The sequence below is a fragment of the Dicentrarchus labrax genome, unplaced genomic scaffold (assembly GCF_905237075.1).
Source record: "Dicentrarchus labrax unplaced genomic scaffold, dlabrax2021, whole genome shotgun sequence".
Lineage (NCBI taxonomy): Eukaryota > Metazoa > Chordata > Actinopteri > Moronidae > Dicentrarchus > Dicentrarchus labrax.
The window spans coordinates 14,896,852-14,921,226 of record NW_026136721.1 but is presented as its reverse complement, the minus strand read 5'-3'; the positions used below and the strand labels follow the sequence as shown (position 1 = coordinate 14,921,226).

The 24,375-nt window shown below is 36.4% G+C and overlaps 1 protein-coding gene across 26 annotated transcripts; it reads left to right on the top strand.

The window, feature by feature from the left end:
• LOC127354613 (polymeric immunoglobulin receptor-like) lies at window positions 1-24,003 on the top strand. Of its 26 annotated transcripts, none has more exons than XM_051384600.1 (12): window positions 1-229; window positions 7,275-7,604; window positions 8,445-8,765; window positions 8,977-9,276; window positions 9,968-10,060; window positions 10,201-10,305; window positions 10,403-10,476; window positions 10,749-10,823; window positions 12,867-12,944; window positions 16,359-16,463; window positions 16,561-16,634; window positions 17,380-17,455. In XM_051384600.1, the coding sequence occupies exons 1-10, from the start codon at window positions 151-153 to the stop codon at window positions 16,416-16,418; spliced, it is 1,515 nt and encodes a 504-aa protein (XP_051240560.1). In that variant the 5' UTR covers window positions 1-150; the 3' UTR covers window positions 16,419-16,463; window positions 16,561-16,634; window positions 17,380-17,455. The 26 variants fall into 26 exon arrangements, with proteins under 26 accessions (XP_051240560.1, XP_051240571.1, XP_051240581.1 ...); XM_051384601.1 differs by lacking the exon at window positions 1-229 and adding an exon at window positions 6,953-7,092; XM_051384611.1 differs by lacking the exons at window positions 10,201-10,305; window positions 10,403-10,476; window positions 10,749-10,823; ... (2 more) ...; window positions 16,561-16,634; window positions 17,380-17,455 and adding exons at window positions 13,213-13,317; window positions 13,415-13,488; window positions 14,234-14,309; window positions 17,456-18,619.
• Window positions 24,004-24,375: the final 372 nt, after the last annotated feature.

Here is a 24,375-nt window from a genome sequence, read left to right as displayed (position 1 = left end):
TCAGTACAAAGTTTAGACAGGAAATGAACCAGTCAGAAAACTTCTTTAAAGTTGATCAAACATGGGTGGTCTGAATGAGGAAGTCAAGAGGGTTCAACACTTTCATGGCATACTGAGACATACAGTGGGTGTAACATTTCAATATTAGTCATGTTTCTTTTGGAGTTTCTGTTTCTTTGCAAAAGAATGAGGATGTGGAGCCTTGTCAACCTGCTGGTTACCCTGTGCAGTAAGTTTAACAGATTACAGCTGACAGCATTTATGTCTACATACATAAGATTAATAATATATTCATACACATCACAACAGATACTACAAGAAGCTACATACAATTTTAAGACCTATTTGCACACATTTTGTTTTGTTACATTTCTTGTTGTCTTATCTTTGCAGTTTCTCTGAGCTGTGTGAGCAGTGCAGCAGGGTTGATCCATGTGTTTGGATATGAAGGGAGAGACGTTAATGTTGCTTGTCCCTATGGAGAGGGATATGAGTCTTATGAGAAGTACCTGTGCAGGAATGACTGTGGCAACGATGATGTTCTCATTACAACGACAGGAGCAGCAAAGAACAAATACTCTATCCACGATGACCAAAAGAAACGAGTCTTCACAGCGACCATCTCTGATCTGAGTAGTACAGATGCTGGCAAATACTGGTGTGGTGTGACCAGGAATGGAAAGGATATTTACACTGAAGTAAAGCTGGATGTAAAACAAGGTTTGTAAAAAATATACACAAACCCCAGAATTTCTATATTGTCATCATACTTATATTTGTTTAATTGCTACAGGTTGGACCCACAATGTATTATGGGTATGAGGCCATAATATATTAAACAATTAGACTCAGTTAATGACCTTACGAATGTGTTTATGTGGTTATTTTCTGTTTTAACTTTCCAGTGTTTGCACTGTACAGCACCTTGTAAATCTGGTTTTGAAAAGCGCTTTATAAATAAAGTGTAAAAACTGTAAACTGGAAAATGTAAATAGGTAAATGACTGTAATGTCACAACATCCAAACAGTTGTAAATAAAAAGCCAAAGAGTTCAGGCTCACCAAAATCATGAGGATGCATATTCTGAGAATCATAAATGTCTGTACAACATGTTGTGCCAATCCATATAGTAGATTGTGAGATAAAGAGAAAAGTACGAAAGTAAATATTTTAAAATCACTTTTTTTTTACATCATGATATTACTACTTTTTCTTGTCTGTGCTTGTGACAGTCTGTGATGTTGATTATTTCACTGACAGACACCTGCTGTGACCGACCCACCAAAGTCCAAGGCTATGAGACAGGTTCAGTGTCCTTCAGTTGTCCGTATGAGTCTGAGTACCTGAACAACATAAAGTACATCTGCAGAGGAAACCAGCCCTCCAGATGTCTGCAGCAGGCTTTAATCACCTCTGACCACAAACCAAACAGACAGTTCACACTGACTGATGATACAGCTTCAAGGAAATTCACAGTGACTATCACTGGTGTGACCCAAAGGGATTCTGGGTCGTACCTTTGTGGTGTCCATAGAAACACTGGCCTGGATGTTTTCTCTGCTGTTGAGCTGGAAGTCAAAGGTGATTCATCATAGCTCTATCTCATCATATTGCAGTGAACCATTAATTTCCTACAGTATGTAAATCAACTAGAAAACTGTTTTAATGAGAAAAAAAGATATTAAAAGTTTGATTTTAAACTTGTATAATTTGTCAAAATGTAATATTTGGAGGAAAGTCCCCATGCACATCCATTTCTAATGTGATCGTAGGCTCAAATCTCCTTCTGTTTGACAGAGTGGTGCTGTGTGAAATCAAGTGAACTGAGCGGCATTGTGGGACATCCAGTAACCATGCAGTGTCCCTATCCACCACAACACAAGAATAACAGGAAGTTCCTCTGTAAGGGAGACCGCCACATCAGCTGTACAGACATGGTGACGAGTCAAAGCAGGTTCACGCTGCAAGATGACGTCTCTTCCAGCTCTTTCTTGGTGATGATCACAGAGCTGAAAGCAGGTGATGCTGGGACATACTGGTGTGGTTCAGACTCACAGTGGACTACTGCTAACTACACCAAGATTCATCTGTCAGTAGGTAAGGTTATAAAAAGAGCAGCAGATGGAGAATACAGTTCAATATCTGACAGTAAAAATGAATGTAATCCTGCTGTATAAACTTTGTGTCCTGATTTTTTTTAATATATTTTTTTTTTTTTTTTTTTTTTTTTTTTTTTTTTTTTTTTTTTTTTTTTTTTTTTTTTTTTTTTTGTGTGTTATTGTTCTTCTACCCTGCAATTTCCCTATCTATCTATCTATCTATCTATCTATCTATCTATCTATCTATCTATCTATCTATCTATCTATCTATCTATCTATCTATCTATCTATCTATCTATCTATCTATCTATCTATCTATCTATCTATCTATCTCATGTCACTGTGACATAATGTGGATTATTGCATAGAATAATGCAGTACTTCACTCTCCCTCAAATACCAGCCAGGTTATGAAATATACTTCATCTAAACAATATGTTACAGACTAAGATAACCATGTACATTAGATTGTAACATGCATAATATAATGGAAGTATATATGACTTTTCTTTCCTTTGATATCAGCATTATACGGCCGCCCTACTCTCTAAATATCAGCATCGGCATCAGCCATCGAGAAATCCATATCAATCAATAGACAATAGTTTAGAGGTATCTCTGTCTGGGCCAAGTTGGTAGACTGACTGACTGACTGACTGACTGACTGACCAACAAACATTGCTGTCCTCAGAGAGCCACTGCTAGCGAGGATAAAAATAAGAATATTTGTTCTAAGAAACTTTCTCTCTGACAGTCTTTCCACCGCAGACCAGCACTGTGACCTCAATCATCACTGTGGAGGAACCTGTAGGATCGCCATCAACACATATCCCTGGCAAACATATCAAGGGTACGTGTGTGTGTGTGTGTGTTTGTGAGTGTATCTGTGTGTGTGTGTGTGTGTGTGTGTGTGTGTGTGTGTGTGTGTGTGTGTGAGCATGTGGTCAAGCAACATGTTAAAACACACACTGAGCAATTATGAAAAGTGAACATGAACACATCAAAGGCCACAGTTCAGATATCTGGTGTTACTTCTGTAGTTTAGTCTTTGATTATGATGAGAGATATGTGAGAGCTGTGCTGCTGATGTATGTGTTCAGGAAGTATATATTTTTACTCTGTTCTGTTTTGTTTTTTTTCAGATGTAACACTCTTTTACTCTGTGGTTTTCATTGTGCCCGCTGTGCTGCTCATACTGGTGATTGCTCTGGTCATAGTTTATAAATACAAATGTCACAAAGTGCGAGGTATGTTTTACAGTACCAATGTACAGACCCCTGCACACATTCACACACACATATGCCTGCAAACAAAAAGTGTGACCATTTCTTTTTCTGTTTGCAGGAGATGAAGCTGTCAACATGAACAGAAACAAAACCAAGGCAGCAGAGGCAGAGGAAGTGATGGATGGCTCAGATGTAAGTACACTAAAGTCCAAAGCCTTCCTAATGGACACCAGAGGCTGCAATGTTCAGCACTGTCCACATTACAAACATGGGGGAGAGAACGACTTACTGATGGTTTTAGTATTAGCGGGGCTGAATATAGAAGTTTGATTTTAGGGTGGCACTACTGGAAGGTAGCAAATCTGACTGCAGTCTGCCTATTAGACTATCTTGTGAACTAATTCGACATCATAGTCTTTGAAGTGGTGGAGAAAAGCTCAGGATCTAAAACTGAAGGGGTTCTAATCATTTGAGGCCCATTAGATTTTGATATTTCTTGGGAACAAGTGGACATTTTGGACTGATGATGATATTAGAATAAAAGGTCAGGAGGTCACCAAAAACAGGAAGATTATTTCTCAGGTTGTCATGAATGTCTACAGAAAAATGTATGGCAACTTGTACTAATAATGCTGCTCACATGAGTTACTCTTGTTACCTGACAGTGGTGCTTGATAAAAGGTCTGGTGGTGACCAATATTAATTATTATTAGTAATCATTTTCCTTAATTAGTGAATGCTTACAACTAAATTTTACAGCAATCTGACTTGAGAATGGAAATATGTTTTGTTCTGGAGAAAGAAATAATCAATGAACTGATTATTAGACCATTTTCAGGCTCCACTGATGTAGTTTTTAATTATTAATGATACTATGTAAATTAATTCTGTGTAACACCATCCTCTTATCTGTTTATTTTTGTGGATTTTTTTTTAGATTTATGAAAATCAGGAAGTTTTTGTGCGCTCAGAGCACGGGACCTCCAAAGCGCAGAAGACCTGTGATGATGTAGGTGAAGATGAACAAGATTCTGTGTACCAAAACTTCTCCACAACAGATGATATCTACTGTAACCAAATTTACATTAAAGCCAAGAGATGAACAGCATGCACATCTTTAATCAAACCTTGCATTTTAGGTCTCCTTGTGCCTAAATTATCCTGTTTGTTTTGTCTCAATTAACAGCTGACCAACACATATTCACATAACTGTTGTCCAACCTTTTTATTGTCAGACTGGAAACTGCAAATAATATTATGATCATTTGCAGTTTTATTTGCTTTTACCTTTTCACTCATTATGACTGCTTATCATTCATTTAATGAAGAAATTGTCAAAAACCTTTTCAGCTAAATATAAAGTACATATGTAGCTTGCAGCCTGGCAAGATGGATTCTTGCATGATTTCTTGATCTTGTGAGTCCAGCTGCATGGCAAGGTTAATCATGGTTAGTTTGGCTGTATTGAAAGATGTTGGTTGCATTATGGGAAGTGAAAGATCTAGCATCTTTTGCTTATAACCTTGATTTATACTTGGGACTAAAAGAGAGAATATCTGTTCCTCTTCTACTTTAATCTTAACTGTGCTTTTTTCTAAACCCTTCTCTTTGATGTCCAACTTTATGGAAGCGAAATGCAAAATTGTTGAATTGCCCTTTTAAAGGACCAGTGTGTAAGATTCAGTGGCATCTAGTGGAAAAGTTGCAGATTGCAACCAACTATACCCCTCACCTTCCAAACATGTAGGAGAAACTACGGTGGCTGTGAAACTCGTGAAAAAATGCAAACAAGCCCTTGGGTTTGTCCATTCTGGGCTACTGTAGAAACATGGAGGAGTCCGTAGAACAGGACCCGCTCCCTCTGTAGATATAAAATGCTGATTCTAGGTAACAAAAACACAAATATTCTTATTTTGAGGTGATAATACACTCATGAAAACATACCTATAAATATTATAGGTATTTCTGCCAATAGATCCTCCTAAATGTTACACACTGGACCTTTGAAATAGTTTCAGTTTTCAATAAAATCAAGGAGTTAAATCATGTAAAAGTATGCATAATACTGAAATAACAGAAAGTAAAAAACAAATGTTTCATTGCTTTTATGTACCCTGTTGAAATGAATATATAATAATAAATAAAGTGATTTTAAAAGGAGTTAAAATCAATGTATTCATGACTTTAATAGCAATATGAAACAGGAATGATTTTAATCAACAGTTTTATTGATTCTCTACTGATTAAAATTCCACTCATCACTTTTTAACTTCTATTAAAGTTAAAGTTTTAACTAAATAAAGATACTGCATAACTATTCTGTTACCACAATGGAGTCCTCACACTACTACTGTGAGAGTATGTGTGAGAGAGGTTGTTGGATGAATGACTGTTATAATACTTAAAGTATTGAGCTATAAGGTTGGATAGAGTGCCCCTCTGTGATGGCAATGTGAACTTCTTTATCAAATTGACCATCTATTAACTAAAGTTTGTTCTTCAAAGCCAACAAGGATGCATACATTAAATAAATTCCCACCTGACTGAAGTGAAGGTGAGTTTGTGTTATTTGTTCCCTCAGTCACTTTCATTGACAATAAATAACTTACTTTTCCTCTATAACATAAGCAATCATAAAAAAGCAACTCATTACAAAGTTCTCACAACACATGAAATCAGCAAAACCTTCCTCACAGCAAAGAAACACCAAAAGAACAGCAAAAAGTAATACAATATTTTAACTTGTGATCCATGTGTTTGGATATGAAGGGAGAGACATTAATGTTTGTTACCAAGTCAATTCAATGTATGCATCCTTGTGGGTTTTGAAGAACAAACAGTCCAATTTAGTTAATAATTGGTCAATCTGGTAAAGAAGTTCAGTCATGAAGTGTTCACATTGCCACCACAGAGGGGCACTCTATCCAACCTTATAGCTCAATACTCAGACAAGGTCCATGGTACGTGAATTCAACTGGACAGTAAATAAACTTCTGTCCTCATCTAACATTAATCATAATATGGAATCTGCTCTGTGCTTAAATAATGCAACTCATGTTTGAACATTTACTCCTATTAGCAGCATGTCACCTTCAGAATAAAAGAGATTCAGTGCACATGAATATGTCTGAATTAAAACGCACAAGGATAGGCTTTTTTGTTTTCAAAATAAAGTTAATTCAGAGATTTAATCAAATAATACAGGTTCAAATACCCATAAATTCAAAATCTTCATAATAATATAACTTCAATCTTCTCTGTTCTCTTACCAAGCTGGATAAAAACAACAACAAATAAACTTGTAGCTGTCATTTTCCACCCTGTGTGGCACTCTTCAGCTTTCCTTGTGAAATCAACGGCTAATAACTAACGCACCAAACATTACATCACACCAACTCTACACAACACAGATTGATTCAAGTATTAACAACAAAAGTCATTAACAGTCAACAGAAGTTGTAAAGTGATTAGTGGAATTTTAACAAAACTATTGATTAAAAAGTAACATTTATCAAATTATTCCTGTTTCATAGTTTTATTAAAGTAATGAATACATTGATTTTAACTCATTTTAATACGATACATTAAAGCATTTAAAAAAACATGGATGGTCTAAATAAGGAAGTGAGAGAGTTCAACACTTGCATGACATTCTGAGACTAACAGTGGGCGTAACATTTCAATATAAGACATGTTCCCTCTAGCGTTTATGTGGCTCAGTAGAATGAAGATGTGGAGCCTTGACAACCTGCTGGTTACCCTGTGCAGTAAGTTTCATAGATTACAGCTGACAGCATTTATGTCTACATACATAAGATTAATAATGTATTCATACACATCACAACAGATACAAATACATACATACTGTTTATGTTCAGTGACAAATTGAAAAGAAGCTACTTTCACTTTAATTGCAATTTTAATGTTTTGTTACATTTCTTGTTTGCAGTTTCTCTGAGCTGTGTGAGCAGTGCAGCAGAGTTGAACCATTTGTTCGGATATGAAGGGAGAGACGTTAATGTTGCTTGTCCCTATGGAGAGGGATATGAGTCTTATGAGAAGTACCTGTGCAGGAATGCCTGTGGCAGCGATGATGTTCTCATTACAACGTCAGGAGCAGCAAAGAACAAATACTCTATCCACGATGACCAAAAGAAACGAGTCTTCACAGCGACCATCTCTGATCTTAAGTTTATGGATGCTGGCAAATACTGGTGTGGGGTGACTAAAACTGGTTATGATATCTACCCTGCTGAAGTAAAAGTGGAAGTTAAACAAGGTCTGTAAAAAAATACACAAACCCCAGAATTTCTATATTGTCATCATACTTATATAACCCTGTAGTTTATTTGCTACAGGTTGGACCCACAATGTATTATGGGTATGAGGCCATAATATATTAAACAATTCAACTCAGTTAATGACTTTAAGAAGCTGCAAAAACATAACTGTTTTGTAAATATTTTTTCCTGTAAGGCATTTTAGTCGTCTGTATATTTGTTAGTGGTTTTTACAGTTTTTTCATATTGTTATTTCCTGCTTTAACGTTTGAGTGTTTGCGCTGTACAGCACCTTGTAACTCTGGTGTTTTTAAAACTAAATATTACTTAGTTACTGATTTACAGTGGTGAAATGTAACTAAGTACATTTACTCAAGTACTGTAAATAAGTACAATTTGAGGTACTGTATGTATTTTCTGTATATTTCCCTTTTCTGCTACTTTATACTTCTACTCCACCACATTTCAGTGGCATATATTGCATATTTTTACTGCATGACATTTTTCTGACAGATATAGTTACTTTGTGGATTCACTTTTAGATAAAAGACACATCATCATATATATATAGATTATACTACCAGTAAGTAAAATATTTTAAAAGAATAGCATTACTACCACATTGGTCAACTATTATGCTGTTTACATGTAAATGAATAAGTAACAATAATCCAGTAGTAACGCAACACTGAGTGGGTTCGTTCTTTCTGCATGATCAGTTAACAATACTGTATTTTACAAAAGTAAACATTTTAAATCACTTTTTTTTACATCGTGATATTGTTACTTTTCTTGTCTGTGCTTGTGACAGTCTGTGATGTTGATTATTTTACTGACAGACACCTGCTGTGACCGATCCACCAAAGTCCAAGGTTATGAGACAGGTTCAGTGTCCTTAAGTTGTCCGTATGAGTCTGAGTACCTGAACAATATAAAGTACATCTGCAGAGGAAACCAGCCCTCCACATGTCTGCAGCAGGCTTTAATCACCTCTGACCACAAACGAAACAGACAGTTCACACTGACTGATGATACAGCTTCAAGGAAATTCACAGTGACTATCACTGGTGTGACCCAAAGGGATTCTGGGTCGTACCTTTGTGGTGTCCATAGAAACACTGGCCTGGATGTTTTCTCTGCTGTTGAGCTGGAAGTCAATGGTGAGTCATCATAGCTCTATCTCATCATATTGCAGTGAACCATTCATTTCCTACAGTATGTAAATCAGCAAGAAAACTGTTTTAATGAGAAAAAAGATATTAAAAGTTTGATTTTAAATCATTTGTCAAAATGTATCAAATATTTGGAGGAAAGTCCCCATGCACATCCATTTCTAATGTGATCGTAGGCTCAAATCTCCTTGTTTGACAGAGTGGTGCTGTGTGAAAACAAGCAAACTGAGCGGCATTGTAGGACATCCAGTAACCATGCAGTGTCCCTATCCACCACAACACAAGAATAACAGGAAGTTCCTCTGTAAGGGAGACCATCACATCAGCTGTACAGACATGGTGACGAGTCAAACCAGGTTCACGCTGCAAGATGACGTCTCTTCCAGCTCTTTCTTGGTGATGATCACAGAGCTGAAAGCAGGTGATGCTGGGACATACTGGTGTGGTTCAGACTCACAGTGGACTACTGCTAACTACACCAAGATTCATCTGTCAGTAGGTAAGGTTATAAAAAGAGCAGCAGATGGAGAATACAGTTCAATATCTGACAGTAAAAATGAATGTAATCCTGCTGTATAAACTTTGTGTCCTGCAGGTTCAGTTAGCACAGGTCTACATCATGTGACATAATGTGTTTAATGCATCTTCCTCTTTTCTGACCATCAATCAATAGCAGAACTGACAGTTAATCTAGTCTAAAATGTTACTGGCTAGTATCACATATATTATGTTATGATGAACAGAATAATGCGGTACTCCGCTCTCCCTCAAATAGCAGTCACATTACAAAATCTACAACTTGTTAAAAACACATTGACCTTTTTTTTTCTATTTTATGAAGTCATAAAATTCCCCCTAAACAATATGTTACAGACTAAGATAACCTTGTACATTAGATTGTAACATGCATGGAATAATGGAATTATACATGACTTTTCTCTGTTTTGATATCAGCATTATACAGCCGCCCTACTCTCTAAATATTGGCGTCTGCATCAGCCATGGAGAAACCCGTATAAATAATCTGTGCCAAATTTTAAATAGTTTTAGAGGTATTTCTGTCTGGACAGAGTTGGTAGACTGACTGACTGACCAACAAACATTACTCATACAACTTACTAGTACCAGTTATAAAAGAATATAATATATATATATAAATATATATATAAAAGAAATTTTCTCTCTGACAGACACACCACAGACCAACAGTGTGACGTCAACCATCACTGTGGAGGAATCTGCCAGATCGCCATCAATGCATATCCCTGGCAAAGATGTCATGGGTACATCATGTGGTCAAGCAACTTGCTAAAACACACACAGAGCAATTATGAAAAGTGAACATGAACACATCAAAGGCCACAGTTCAGATGCTGTTGTATGTTTTCAAGAAGTGTACATTTTCTCTCTGTTCTGTTTTCAGATGCAACCCTCTTTCACTCTGTGGTTTTCATTGTGCCCGCTGTGCTGCTCATACTGGTGATTGCTCTGGTTGTAGTTTATAAATACAAATGTCACAAAGTGCGAGGTATGTTTTACAGTACCAATGTACAGACCCCTGCACACATTCAAACACACATATGCCTGCAAACAAATTGTGTGACCATTTCTTTTGCTGTTTGCAGGAGATGAAGCTGTCATCATGAACAGAAACAAAACCAAGGCAGCAGAGGCAGAGGACGTGATCGATCTCCCAGATGTAAGAATACAAAAGTTCAAAGGTTTCCTAGAGGACACAACTTTCACAGCAACCTGATCTGAGAATGGAAAGATGTTTGGCTCTGGACCAAAGTATCTAAAGAGCTAAAGAAATTACCAACTAACTGCTTATTAGACCATTTTCAGGCTGTGTTGAATGTCGTTTTTAATTATTAATGATACTGTAAGTGATTTTGAAAGATTTGCATAATAACATGAATTCTGTGTAATACCGTCCTCTTATCTGTTTATTTTTGTGGATTCTTTTTTTAGATTTATGAAAATCAGGAAGTTGTTGTTGTGCACTCAGAGCACGGGACCTCCAAAGCGCAGAAGACCTGTGATGATGTAGGTGAAGATGAACAAGATTCTGTGTACCAAAACTTCTCCACAACAGATGATATCTACTGTAACCAATGAAATACACATTAAAGCCAAGAGATGAACAGCATGCACATCTGTGATCAAACTTTCAATCTTTTTTGTTTTGTCTCAATTAACAGTAGTAATAATATGATTATTTGCACATATTTGCATTTACCTTTACACTCATTCTGACTGCTTATCATTAGTTTTATCTTGTAAGAAATATTTCAGCTAAATATAACATATATATATATATATATATATATATATAATAAAGTACCTTTTAATACAAATTAATAAATAAACAAAGAAGCTAACAACAGCCAGTCTTTACAGACCATAGTCTTTATTGAAATAACACACTTTGTTTTGCAGCATATGAATGGGATATGAAAACAACATTGCCATATTTTCAGTGACTGTCAGTTCCAGAAATGTGATGAACTGAAAAAAGTGGTGGGAATTTACTAAGTAGGTTTTCTCAAGTATTGTACTTAAGTACAAACTTTGATATACTTGTGCTTACAAAAAGCAACATTGTGTAACTTTTCCACCGTAAAATAACAGCTTCAAAATCATTTTGATGCTACACTGACTTGTAACAGGGTGAATGGTCTGTTATTCCCACTCTGTGCCTTCTACGTCTGTTCTTGCACTGTGTAACTTTGGAGTCCTGGTCGGGAGAAGTGTGTAACATATCACAGCAATAAAGCCGCTTTCAGACTGCAGGCCAAAGTGGCTGAAATTAAATTTTTTGCTCATATGTGGCTGAGATTTGATTTTGTTGTACAGATAAAGGTCAGATTTTTTTGCAATGTGATCTCAGTGTGAACAGTGTGTTCTTTCAGCAGCAGGGGGAAAGGCTTCTGTTGTACCCTCACTGCACTGGTAGTTAAGTGAGCATGAAGAGTGAGCTGGTATTCAAAGCTAACTGAGTTAATCATGGAGTATAGTTGTCAGACTTTTCGTGACGCTGGAAACACAAATAGGGGGCTCGGGCTATACTCTATACGGAAGTGTATTGCATTCACTTGAAATGTAAGTTTTTGGTTTGTTTTTCGGAGTAATTATTTGTGTTTTTCAGAGTCATTTTTTTCAGATTTTCTGAATAATTTGAAACAATCAATGCATTAATTCCTTTATTGAGAGCTCGATTTAACGGAAACAAACATAACCGGCTTGTTTAGTTCAGTCAAGTTTTACTTTGATCTGGGTTTAAGACACTGGGAGATAGTCCTGTCTTTAAGTCATATAGATGGTATTATCATTAGTTTGTCGACTCTACGCAGGCACCTGAGGACTTTGCGGTTGTTCAGAAGGAAAGCCCATTCAGATCAGCAATGTACGGTAGATAGTTGAAGATGGGGCATATATGTGCGGGCAGGAGTCACCATAGGTCCATGGGAGCCACTTGCAGGTTGGAGGTTCTCGCGGGAGTTCGAAGTATCTCGATAATTCAGAAAAAAAAATACTCCAAAAAACAGGGGGAAAAAAATTACCACGAAAAACAGAAAAAATTACTCTGTAAAACAGGAAAAGAATTACTCAGAAAAAAAGGGGGGAAAAAAGCAGTCAGAAAAACAGAAAAAACTATTCAAAAAAACAAACCAAAAAATAAATTACCCAGAAAAACCGGAGTTTTTTTTTTTTTTTTTAAGTGAATACAATACGCTTCCGTATGAAACACAGATCTGTTTGTCAACAATATATAGTATATGCTAATGGAGGTAGTGCAAATGTAAGATGATTAACAACATGAACATTAAGTATGCTTGAATTAAAGTCAGTCTCAAGGTGGGGCCAGAGGAAAAGTCAGGGGATAACCAACATCATTTGGATTCATCCTCTGTTAATTCATAGCAATCCATCCAATAGTTGTAAAGGTATTTCAGTGTGGACCGAGTTCGTATACTGACTGACTGACTAACTGACTGACTGACCAACAAACATTGCTGTCCTCAGAGTACCACTGCTAGCAGGAATAAAAATAAGAATATTTGTCCTAAGAAACTTTCTCTCTGACAGTCCACCGCAGACCAGCACTGTGACCTCAATCATCACTGTGGAGGAACCTGTCTGATCGCCATATCAAACATATTAAGGGTACGTGTGTGTGTGTGTGTGTTTGTGTGTGTGTGTGTGTGTGTGTGTGTGTGTGTGTGTGAGCATGTGGTTAAGCAACATGTTAAAACACACACTGAGCGATTATGAAAAGTGAACATGAACACATCAAAGGCCACAGTTCAAATATCTGGTGTTACTTCTGTAGTTTAGTCTTTGATTATGATGAGAGATATGTGAGAGCTGTGCTGCTGATGTATGTGTTCAGGAAGTATATATTTTTACTCTGTTCTGTTTTGTTTTTTTTCAGATGCAACACTCTTTTACTCTGTGGTTTTCATTGTGCCCGCTGTGCTGCTCATACTGGTGATTGCTCTGGTCATAGTTTATAAATACAAATGTCACAAAGTGCAAGGTATGTTTTACAGTACCAATGTACAGACCCCTGCACACATTCACACACACATATGCCTGCAAACAAAAAGTGTGACCATTTCTTTTTCTGTTTGCAGGAGATGAAGCTGTCAACATGAACAGAAACAAAACCAAGGCAGCAGAGGCAGAGGAAGTGATGGATGGCTCAGATGTAAGTACACTAAAGTCCAAAGCCTTCCTAATGGACACCAGAGGCTGCAATGTTCAGCAGTGTCCACATTACAAACATGGGGGAGAGAACGACTTACTGATGGTTTTAGTATTAGCGGGGCTGAATATAGAAGTTTGATTTTAGGGTGGCACTACTGGAAGGTAGCAAATCTGACTGCAGTCTGCCTATTAGACTATCTTGTGAACTAATTCAACATCATAGTCTTTGAAGTGGTGGAGAAAAGCTCAGGATCTAAAACTGAAGGGGTTCTAATCATTTGAGGCCCATTAGATTTTGATATTTCTTGGGAACAAGTGGACATTTTGGACTGATGATGATATTAGAATAAAAGGTCAGGAGGTCACCAAAAACAGGAAGATTATTTCTCAGGTTGTCATGAATGTCTATAGAAAAATGTATGGCAACTTGTACTAATAATGCTGCTCACATGAGTTACTCTTGTTACCTGACAGTGGTGCTTGATAAAAGGTCTGGTGGTGACCAATATTAATTATTATTAGTAATCATTTTCCTTAATTAGTGAATGCTTACAACTAAATTTTACAGCAATCTGACTTGAGAATGGAAATATGTTTTGTTCTGGAGAAAGAAATAATCAATGAACTGATTATTAGACCATTTTCAGGCTCCACTGATGTAGTTTTTAATTATTAATGATACTATGTAAATTAATTCTGTGTAACACCGTCTTCTTATCTGTTTATTTTTGTGGATTTTTTTTTAGATTTATGAAAATCAGGAAGTTTTTGTGCGCTCAGAGCACGGGACCTCCAAAGCGCAGAAGACCTGTGATGATGTAGGTGAAGATGAACAAGATTCTGTGTACCAAAACTTCTCCACAACAGATGATATCTACTGTAACCAATGAAATACACATTAAAGCCAAGAGATGAACAGCATGCACATCTGTGATCAAACTTTCAATCTTTTTTGTTTTGTCTCAATTAACAGTAGTAATAATATGATTATTTGCACATATTTGCATTTACCTTTACACTCATTCTGACTGCTTATCATTAGTTTTATCTTGTAAGAAATATTTCAGCTAAATATAACATATATATATATATATATATATATATATATATATATATATATATATATATATATGTACCTTTTTAATACAAATTAATAAATAAACAAAGAAGCTAACAACAGCCAGTCTTTACAGACCATAGTCTTTATTGAAATAACACACTTTGTTTTGCAGCATATGAATGGGATATGAAAACAACATCGCCATATTTTCAGTGACTGTCAGTTCCAGAAATGTGATGAACTGAAAAAAAGTGGTGGGAATTTACTAAGTAGGTTTTCTCAAGTATTGTACTTAAGTACAAACTTTGATATACTTGTGCTTACAAAAAGCAACATTGTGTAACTTTTCCACCGTAAAATAACAGCTTCAAAATCATTTTGATGCTACACTGACTTGTAACAGGGTGAATGGTCTGTTATTCCCACTCTGTGCCTTCTACGTCTGTTCTTGCACTGTGTAACTTTGGAGTCCTGGTCGGGAGAAGTGTGTAACATATCACAGCAATAAAGCCGCTTTCAGACTGCAGGCCAAAGTGGCCCATATTAATTTTTTTGCTCATATGTGGCCCGGATGTGATTTTGTTGTACAGATAAAGGTCCGAATTTTTTGCAATGTGATCTCAATGTGAACAATGTGTTCTTTCAGCAGCAGGGGGAAAGGCTTCTGTTGTACCCTCACTGCACTGGTAGTTAAGTGAGCATGAAGAGTGAGCTGGTATTCAGAGCTAACTGAGTTATCATGAAGTATAGCTTTCAGACTTTTCGTGTCGACACTGGAAACACAAGTAGTTGGCTCGGGCTTCATATACTCTAGAAGCACATTCACGGTTGTTTCTGTGTGGTACCTGTGTTGTAGCTAAGCGGCTCAGAGAGGCCTCTTTCAGCAGCAGGGGGAAAGGCTTCTGTTGTACCCTCACTGCACTGGTAGTTAAGTGAGCATGAAGAGTGAGCTGGTATTCAAAGCTAACTGAGTTAATCATGGAGTATAGTTGTCAGACTTTTCGTGACGCTGGAAACACAAATAGGGGGCTCGGGCTATACTCTATACGGAAGTGTATTGCATTCACTTGAAATGTAAGTTTTTGGTTTGTTTTTCGGAGTAATTATTTGTGTTTTTCAGAGTCATTTTTTTCAGATTTTCTGAATAATTTGAAACAATCAATGCATTAATTCCTTTATTGAGAGCTCGATTTAACGGAAACAAACATAACCGGCTTGTTTAGTTCAGTCAAGTTTTACTTTGATCTGGGTTTAAGACACTGGGAGATAGTCCTGTCTTTAAGTCATATAGATGGTATTATCATTAGTTTGTCGACTCTACGCAGGCACCTGAGGACTTTGCGGTTGTTCAGAAGGAAAGCCCATTCAGATCAGCAATGTACGGTAGATAGTTGAACATGGGGCATATATGTGCGGGCAGGAGTCACCATAGGTCCATGGGAGCCACTTGCAGGTTGGAGGTTCTCGCGGGAGTTCCAGACCAGCACTGTGACCTCAATCATCACTGTGGAGGAACCTGTCTGATCGCCATATCAAACATATTAAGGGTACGTGTGTGTGTGTGTGTGTTTGTGTGTGTGTGTGTGTGTGTGTGTGTGTGTGTGAGCATGTGGTTAAGCAACATGTTAAAACACACACTGAGCGATTATGAAAAGTGAACATGAACACATCAAAGGCCACAGTTCAGATATCTGGTGTTACTTCTGTAGTTTAGTCTTTGATTATGATGAGAGATATGTGAGAGCTGTGCTGCTGATGTATGTGTTCAGGAAGTATATATTTTTACTCTGTTCTGTTTTGTTTTTTTTCAGATGCAACACTCTTTTACTCTGTGGTTTTCATTGTGCCCGCTGTGCTGCTCATACTGGTGATTGCTCTGGTCATAGTTTATAAATACAAATGTCACAAAGTGCGAGGTATGTTTTACAGTACCAATGTATAGACCCCTGCACACATTCACACACACATATGCCTGCAAACAAAAAGTGTGACCATTTCTTTTTCTGTTTGCAGGAGATGAAGCTGTCAACATGAACAGAAACAAAACCAAGGCAGCAGAGGCAGAGGAAGTGATGGATGGCTCAGATGTAAGTACACTAAAGTCCAAAGCCTTCCTAATGGACACCAGAGGCTGCAATGTTCAGCAGTGTCCACATTACAAACATGGGGGAGAGAACGACTTACTGATGGTTTTAGTATTAGCGGGGCTGAATATAGAAGTTTGATTTTAGGGTGGCACTACTGGAAGGTAGCAAATCTGACTGCAGTCTGCCTATTAGACTATCTTGTGAACTAATTCGACATCATAGTCTTTGAAGTGGTGGAGAAAAGCTCAGGATCTAAAACTGAAGGGGTTGTAATCATTTGAGGCCCATTAGATTTTGATATTTCTTGGGAACAAGTGGACATTTTGGACTGATGATGATATTAGAATAAAAGGTCAGGAGGTCACCAAAAACAGGAAGATTATTTCTCAGGTTGTCATGAATGTCTACAGAAAAATGTATGGCAACTTGTACTAATAATGCTGCTCACATGAGTTCATCTTGTTACCTGACAGTGGTGCTTGATAAAAGGTCTGGTGGTGACCAATATTCATTATTATTAGTAATCATTTTCCTTAGTTAGTGAATGCTTACAACAAAATTTTACAGCAATCTGACCTGAGAATGGAAATATGTTTTGTTCTGGAGAAAGAAATAATCAATGAACTGATTATTAGACCATTTTCAGGCTCCACTGATGTAGTTTTTAATTATTAATGATACTATGTAAATTAATTCTGTGTAACACCGTCTTCTTATCTGTTTATTTTTGTGGATCTTTTTTTAGATTTATGAAAATCAGGAAGTTGTTGTGCGCTCAGAGCACGGGACCTCCAAAGCGCAGAAGATCTGTGATGATGTAGGTGAAGATGAACAAGATTCTGTGTACCAAAACTTCTCCACAACAGATGATATCTACTGTAACCAAATTTACATTAAAGCCAAGAGATGAACAGCATGCACATCTTTAATCAAACCTTGCATTTTAGGTCTCCTTGTGCCTAAATTATCCTGTTTGTTTTGTCTCAATTAACAGCTGACCAACACATATTCACATAACTGTGGTCCAACCTTTTTATTGTCAGACTGGAAATAATAATAATAATAATAATATGATTATTTGCAGTTTTATTTGCTTTTACCTTTTCACTCATTATGACTGCTTATCATTCATTTAATAAACTGTTGAACACACCTGCACTACTTGTAAGAAATTATCAAAAACCTTTTCAGCTAAATATAAAGTACATATGTAGCTTGCAGCCTGGCAAGATGGATTCTTGCATGATTTCTTGATCTTGTGAGTCCAGCTGCATGGCAAGGTTAATCATGGTTAGTTTGGCTGTATTGAAAGATGTTGGTTGAATTATGGGAAATGAAAGATCTAGCATATTTTGCTTATAACCTTGATTTATACTTGGGACTAAAAGAGAGAATATCTGTTCCTCTTCTACTTTAATCTTAACTGTGCTTTTTTCTAAACCCTTCTCTTTGATGTCCAACTTTATGGAAGCGAAATGCAAAATTGTTGAATTGCCCTTTTAAAGGACCAGTGTGTAAGATTCAGTGGCATCTAGTGGGGTAGTTGCAGATTGCAACCAACTATACCCCTCACCTTCCAAACATGTAGGAGAAACTATGGTGGCTGTGAAACTCGTGAAAAATGCAAACAAGCCCTTGGGTTTGTCCGTTCTGGGCTACTGTAGAAACATGGAGGAGTCCGTAGAACAGGACCCGCTCCCTCTGTAGATATAAAATGCTGATTCTAGGTAACAAAAACACAAATATTCTTATTTTGAGGTGATAATACACTCATGAAAACATACCTATAAATATTATAGGTATTTCTGCCAATAGATCCTCCTAAATGTTACACACTGGACCTTTGAAATAGTTTCAGTTTTCAATAAAATCAAGGAGTTAAATCATGTAAAAGTATGCATAATACTGAAATAACAGAAAGTAAAAAACTAATGTTTCATTGCTTTTATGTACCCTGTTGAAATGAATATATAATAATAAATAAAGTGATTTTAAAAGGAGTTAAAATCAATGTATTCATGACTTTAATAGCAATATGAAACAGGAATGATTTTAATCAACAGTTTTATTGATTCTCTACTGATTAAAATTCCACTCATCACTTTTTAACTTCTATTAAAGTTAAAGTTTTAACTAAATAAAAGATACTGCATAACTATTCTGTTACCACAATGGAGTCCTCACACTACTACTGTGAGAGTATGTGTGAGAGAGGTTGTTGGATGAATGACTGTTATAATACTTAAAGTATTGAGCTATAAGGTTGGATAGAGTGCCCCTCTGTGATGGCAATGTGAACTTCTTTATCAAATTGACCATCTATTAACTAAAGTTTGTTCTTCAAAGCCAACAAGGATGCATACATTAAATAAATTCCCACCTGACTGAAGTGAAGGTGAGTTTGTGTTATTTGTTCCCTCAGTCACTTTCATTGACAATAAATAACTTACTTTTCCTCTATAACATAAGCAATCATAAAAAAAGCAACTCATTACAAAGTTCTCACAACACATGAAATCAGCAAAACCTTCCTCACAGCAAAGAAACACCAAAAGAACAGCAAAAAGTTACAATATTTTAACTTGTGATCCATGTGTTTGGATATGAAGGGAGAGACATTAATGTTTGTTACCAAGTCAATTCAATGTATGCATCCTTGTGGGTTTTGAAGAACAAACAGTCCAATTTGGTTAATAGTTGGTCAATCTGGTAAAGAAGTTCAGTCATGAAGTGTTCACATTGCCACCACAGAGGGGCACTCTATCCAACCTTATAGCTCAATACTCAGACAAGGTCCATGGTACATGAATTCAACTGGACAGTAAATAAACTTCTGTCCTCATCTAACATTAATCATAATATGGAATCTGCTCTGTGCTTAAATAATGCAACTCATGTTTGAACATTTACTCCTATTAGCAGCATGTCACTTTCAGAATAAAAGAGATTCGGTGCACATAAATATGTCTGAATTAAAACATACAAGGATAGGCTTTTTTGTTTTCAAAATAAAGTTAATTCAGAGATTTAATCAAATAATACAGGTTCAAATACCCATAAATTCAAAATCTTCATAATAATATAACTTCAATCTTCTCTGTTCTCTTACCAAGCTGGATAAAAACAACAACAAATAAACTTGTAGCTGTCATTTTCCACCCTGTGTGGCACTCTTCAGCTTTCCTTGTGAAATCAACGGCTAATAACTAACGCACCAAACATTACATCACACCAACTCTACACAACACAGATTGATTCAAGTATTAACAACAAGAGTCATTAACAGTCAACAGAAGTTGTAAAGTGATTTGTGGAATTTTAACAAAACTATTGATTAAAAAGTAACATTTATCAAATCATTCCTGTTTCATAGTTTTATTAAAGTAATGAATACATTGATTTTAACTCATTTTAATACGATACATTAAAGCATTTAAAAAAACATGGGAGGTCTAAATGAGAAAGTGAGAATGCATGACATTCTGAGACTAACAGTGGGCGTAACATTTCAATATAAGACATGTTCCCTCTAGCATTTATGTGGCTCAGTAGAATGAAGATGTGGAGCCTTGACAACCTGCTGGTTACCCTGTGCAGTAAGTTTCATAGATTACAGCTGACAGCATTTATGTCTACATACATAAGATTAATAATGTATTCATACACATCACAACAGATACAAATACATACATACTGTTTATGTTCAGTGACAAATTGAAAAGAAGCTACTTTCACTTTAATTACAATTTTAATGTTTTGTTACATTTCTTGTTTGCAGTTTCTCTGAGCTGTGTGAGCAGTGCAGCAGGGTTGATCCATTTGTTCGGATATGAAGGGAGAGACGTTAATGTTTCTTGTCCCTATGGAGAGGGATATGAGTCTTATGAGAAGTACCTGTGCAGGAATGACTGTGGCAACGATGATGTTCTCATTACAACGACAGGAGCAGCAAAGAACAAATACTCTATCCACGATGACCAAAAGAAACGAGTCCTCACAGCGACCATCTCTGATCTGAGTAGTACAGATGCTGGCAATTACAGGTGTGGGGTGACTATAACTGGTTACGATATCTACCCTGCTGAAGTAAAAGTGGAAGTTAAACAAGGTCTGTAAAAAAATACACAAACCCCAGAATTTCTATATTGTCATCATACTTATATAACCCTGTAGTTTATTTGCTACAGGTTGGACCCACAATGTATTATGGGTATGAGGCCATAATATATTAAACAATTCAACTCAGTTAATGACTTTAAGAAGCTGCAAAAACATAACTGTTTTGTAAATATGTTTTCCTGTAAGGCATTTTAGTCGTCTGTATAGTTGTTAGTGGTTTTTACAGTTTTTTCATATTGTTATTTCCTGCTTTAACGTTTGAGTGTTTGCGCTGTACAGCACCTTGTAACTCTGGTGTTTTTAAAACTAAATATTACTTAGTTACTGATTTACAGTGGTGAAATGTAACTAAGTACATTTACTCAAGTACTGTAAATAAGTACATTTTGAGGTACTGTATGTATTTTCTGTATATTTCCCTTTTCTGCTACTTTATACTTCTACTCCACCACATTTCAGTGGCATATATTGCATATTTTTACTGCATGACATTTTTCTGACGGATATAGCTACTTTGTAGATTTACTTTTAGATAAAAGACACATCATCATATATATATATAGATTATATTACCAGTAAGTAAAATATTTTAAAAGAATAGCATTACTACCACATTGGTCAACTATTATGCTGTTTACATGTAAATTAATAAGTAACAATAATCCAGTAGTAACACAACACTGAGTGGGTTCGTTCTTTCTGCATGATCAGTTAACAATACTGTATTTTACAAAAGTAAACATTTTAAATCACTTTTTTTTTACATTGTGATTTTACTTTTCTTGTCTGTGCTTGTGACGGTCTGTGATGTTGATTATTTTACTGACAGACACCTGCTGTGACCGATCCACCAAAGTCCAAGGTTATGAGACAGGTTCAGTGTCCTTCAGTTGTCCGTATGAGTCTGAGTACCTGAACAACATAAAGTACATCTGCAGAGGAAACCAGCCCTCCACATGTCTGCAGCAGGCTTTAATCACCTCTGATCACAAACCAAACAGACAGTTCACACTGACTGATGATACAGCTTCAAGGAAATTCACAGTGACTATCACTGGTGTGACCCAAAGGGATTCTGGGTCGTACCTTTGTGGTGTCCATAGAAACACTGGCCTGGATGTTTTCTCTGCTGTTGAGCTAGAAGTCAAAGGTGATTCATCATAGCTCTAACTCATCATATTGCAGTGAACCATTAATTTCCTACAGTATGTAAATCAGCCAGAAAACTGTTTTAATGAGAAAAAAGATATTAAAAGTTTGATTTTAAATCATTTGTCAAAATGTATCAAATATTAGGAGGAAAGTCCCCATGCACATCCATTTCTAATGTGATCGTAGGCTCAAATCTCCTTCTGTTTGACAGAGTGGTGCTGTGTGAAAACAAGCAAACTGAGCGGCATTGTGGGACATCCAGTAACTATGCAGTGTCCCTATCCACCACAACACAAGAATAACAGGAAGTTCCTCTGTAAGGGAGACCATCACATCAGCTGTACAGACATGGTGACGAGTCAAAGCAGGTTCACGCTGCAGGATGCCGTCTCTTCCAGCTCTTTCTTGGTGATGATCACAGAGCTGAAAGCAGGTGATGCTGGGACATACTGGTGTGGTTCAGACTCACAGTGGACTACTGCTAACTACACCAAGATTCATCTGTCAGTAGGTAAGGTTATAAAAAGAGCAGCAGATCCAATCCAATCCAATCCAACTTTATTTGTTAAGCACTTTAAAACAACCAAAGTTGACCAAAGTGCTGTACAGGAGAATAAATAAGACATCATAAATAAAAGACATAACAGCTCACATGAGGCGCAAAATAACATGTAATACAACAATAAAATGAAAAGACATAAATAAAAATAATAACCATGCAATAACAAGCAATCAAAAAGTAAAAATAACAAATACAAAAAATAAATCAAGTAAATAAAGTCGACATCTTACTAGGTGTCAAAGGCCACAGAGAAGAGATGGGGAATACAGTTCAATATCTGACACTAAAAATGAATGTAATCCTGCTGTATAAACTTTGTGTCCTGCAGGTTCAGTTAGCACAGGTCTACATCATGTGACATAATGTGTTTAATGCATCTTCCTCTTTTCTGACCATCAATCAATAGCAGAACTGACAGTAAATCTAGTCTAAAATGTTACTGGCTAGTATCACATATATTATGTTATGATGAACAGAATAATGCGGTACTTCGCTCTCCCTCAAATAGCAGTCACATTACAAAATCTACAACTTGTTAAAAACACATTGACCTTTTTTTTTCTATTTTATGTCTGACAGACACACCACAGACCAACAGTGTGACGTCAACCATCACTGTGGAGGAATCTGCCAGATCGCCATCAATGCATATCCCTGGCAAAGATGTCATGGGTACATCATGTGGTCAAGCAACTTGCTAAAACACACAGAGCAATTATGAGAAGTGAACATGAACACATCAAAGGCCACAGTTCAGATGCTGTTGTATGTTTTCAAGAAGTGTACATTTTCTCTCTGTTCTGTTTTCAGATGCAACACTCTTTCACTCTGTGGTTTTTATTGTGCCCGCTGTGCTGCTCATACTGGTGATTGCTCTGGTTCTAGTTTATAAAAACAAATGTCACAAAGTGCGAGGTATGTTTTACAGTACCAATGTACAGACCCCTGCACACATTCAAACACACATATGCCTGCAAACAAATTGTGTGACCATTTCTTTTGCTGTTTGCAGGAGATGAAGCTGTCATCATGAACAGAAACAAAACCAAGGCAGCAGAGGCAGAGGACGTGATCGATCTCCCAGATGTAAGAATACAAAAGTTCAAAGGTTTCCTAGAGGACACAACTTTCACAGCAACCTGATCTGTGAATGGAAAGATGTTTGGCTCTGGACCAAAGTATCTAAAGAGCTAAAGAAATTACCAACTAACTGCTTATTAGACCATTTTCAGGCTGTGTTGAATGTCGTTTTTAATTATTAATGATACTGTAAGTGATTTTGAAAGATTTGTATAATAACATGAATTCTGTGTAACACCGTCCTCTTATCTGTTTATTTTTGTGGATTCTTTTTTTAGATTTATGAAAATCAGGAAGTTGTTGTTGTGCACTCAGAGCACGGGACCTCCAAACCGCAGAAGACCTGTAATGATGTAGGTGAAGATGAACAAGATTCTGTGTACCAAAACTTCTCCACAACAGATGATATCTACTGTAACCAATGAAATACACATTAAAGCCAAGAGATGAACAGCATGCACATCTGTGATCAAACTTTCAATCTTTTTTGTTTTGTCTCAATTAACAGTAGTAATAATATGATTATTTGCACATATTTGCATTTACCTTTACACTCATTCTGACTGCTTATCATTAGTTTTATCTTGTAAGAAATATTTCAGCTAAATATAACATATATATATATATATATATATATATATATATATGTGTGTGTGTGTACCTTTTTAATACAAATGAATAAATAAACAAAGAAGCTAACAACAGCCAGTCTTTACAGACCATAGTCTTTATTGAAATAACACACTTTGTTTTGCAGTATATGAATGGGATATAAAAACAACATCGCCATATTTTCAGTGACTGTCAGTTCCAGAAATGTGATGAACT

Coding starts and splice junctions, on each gene's coding strand:
- LOC127354613 (XM_051384600.1), top strand. CDS start 151: ATGTTTCTTTTGGAGTTTCTGTTTCTTTGCAAAAGAATGAGGATGTGG. Junction 230..7,274: donor CCTGCTGGTTACCCTGTGCA/GTAAGTTTAACA, acceptor TCTTGTTTGCAG/TTTCTCTGAGCTGTGTGAGC. Junction 9,277..9,967: donor CAAGATTCATCTGTCAGTAG/GTAAGGTTATAA, acceptor TCTCTCTGACAG/ACACACCACAGACCAACAGT.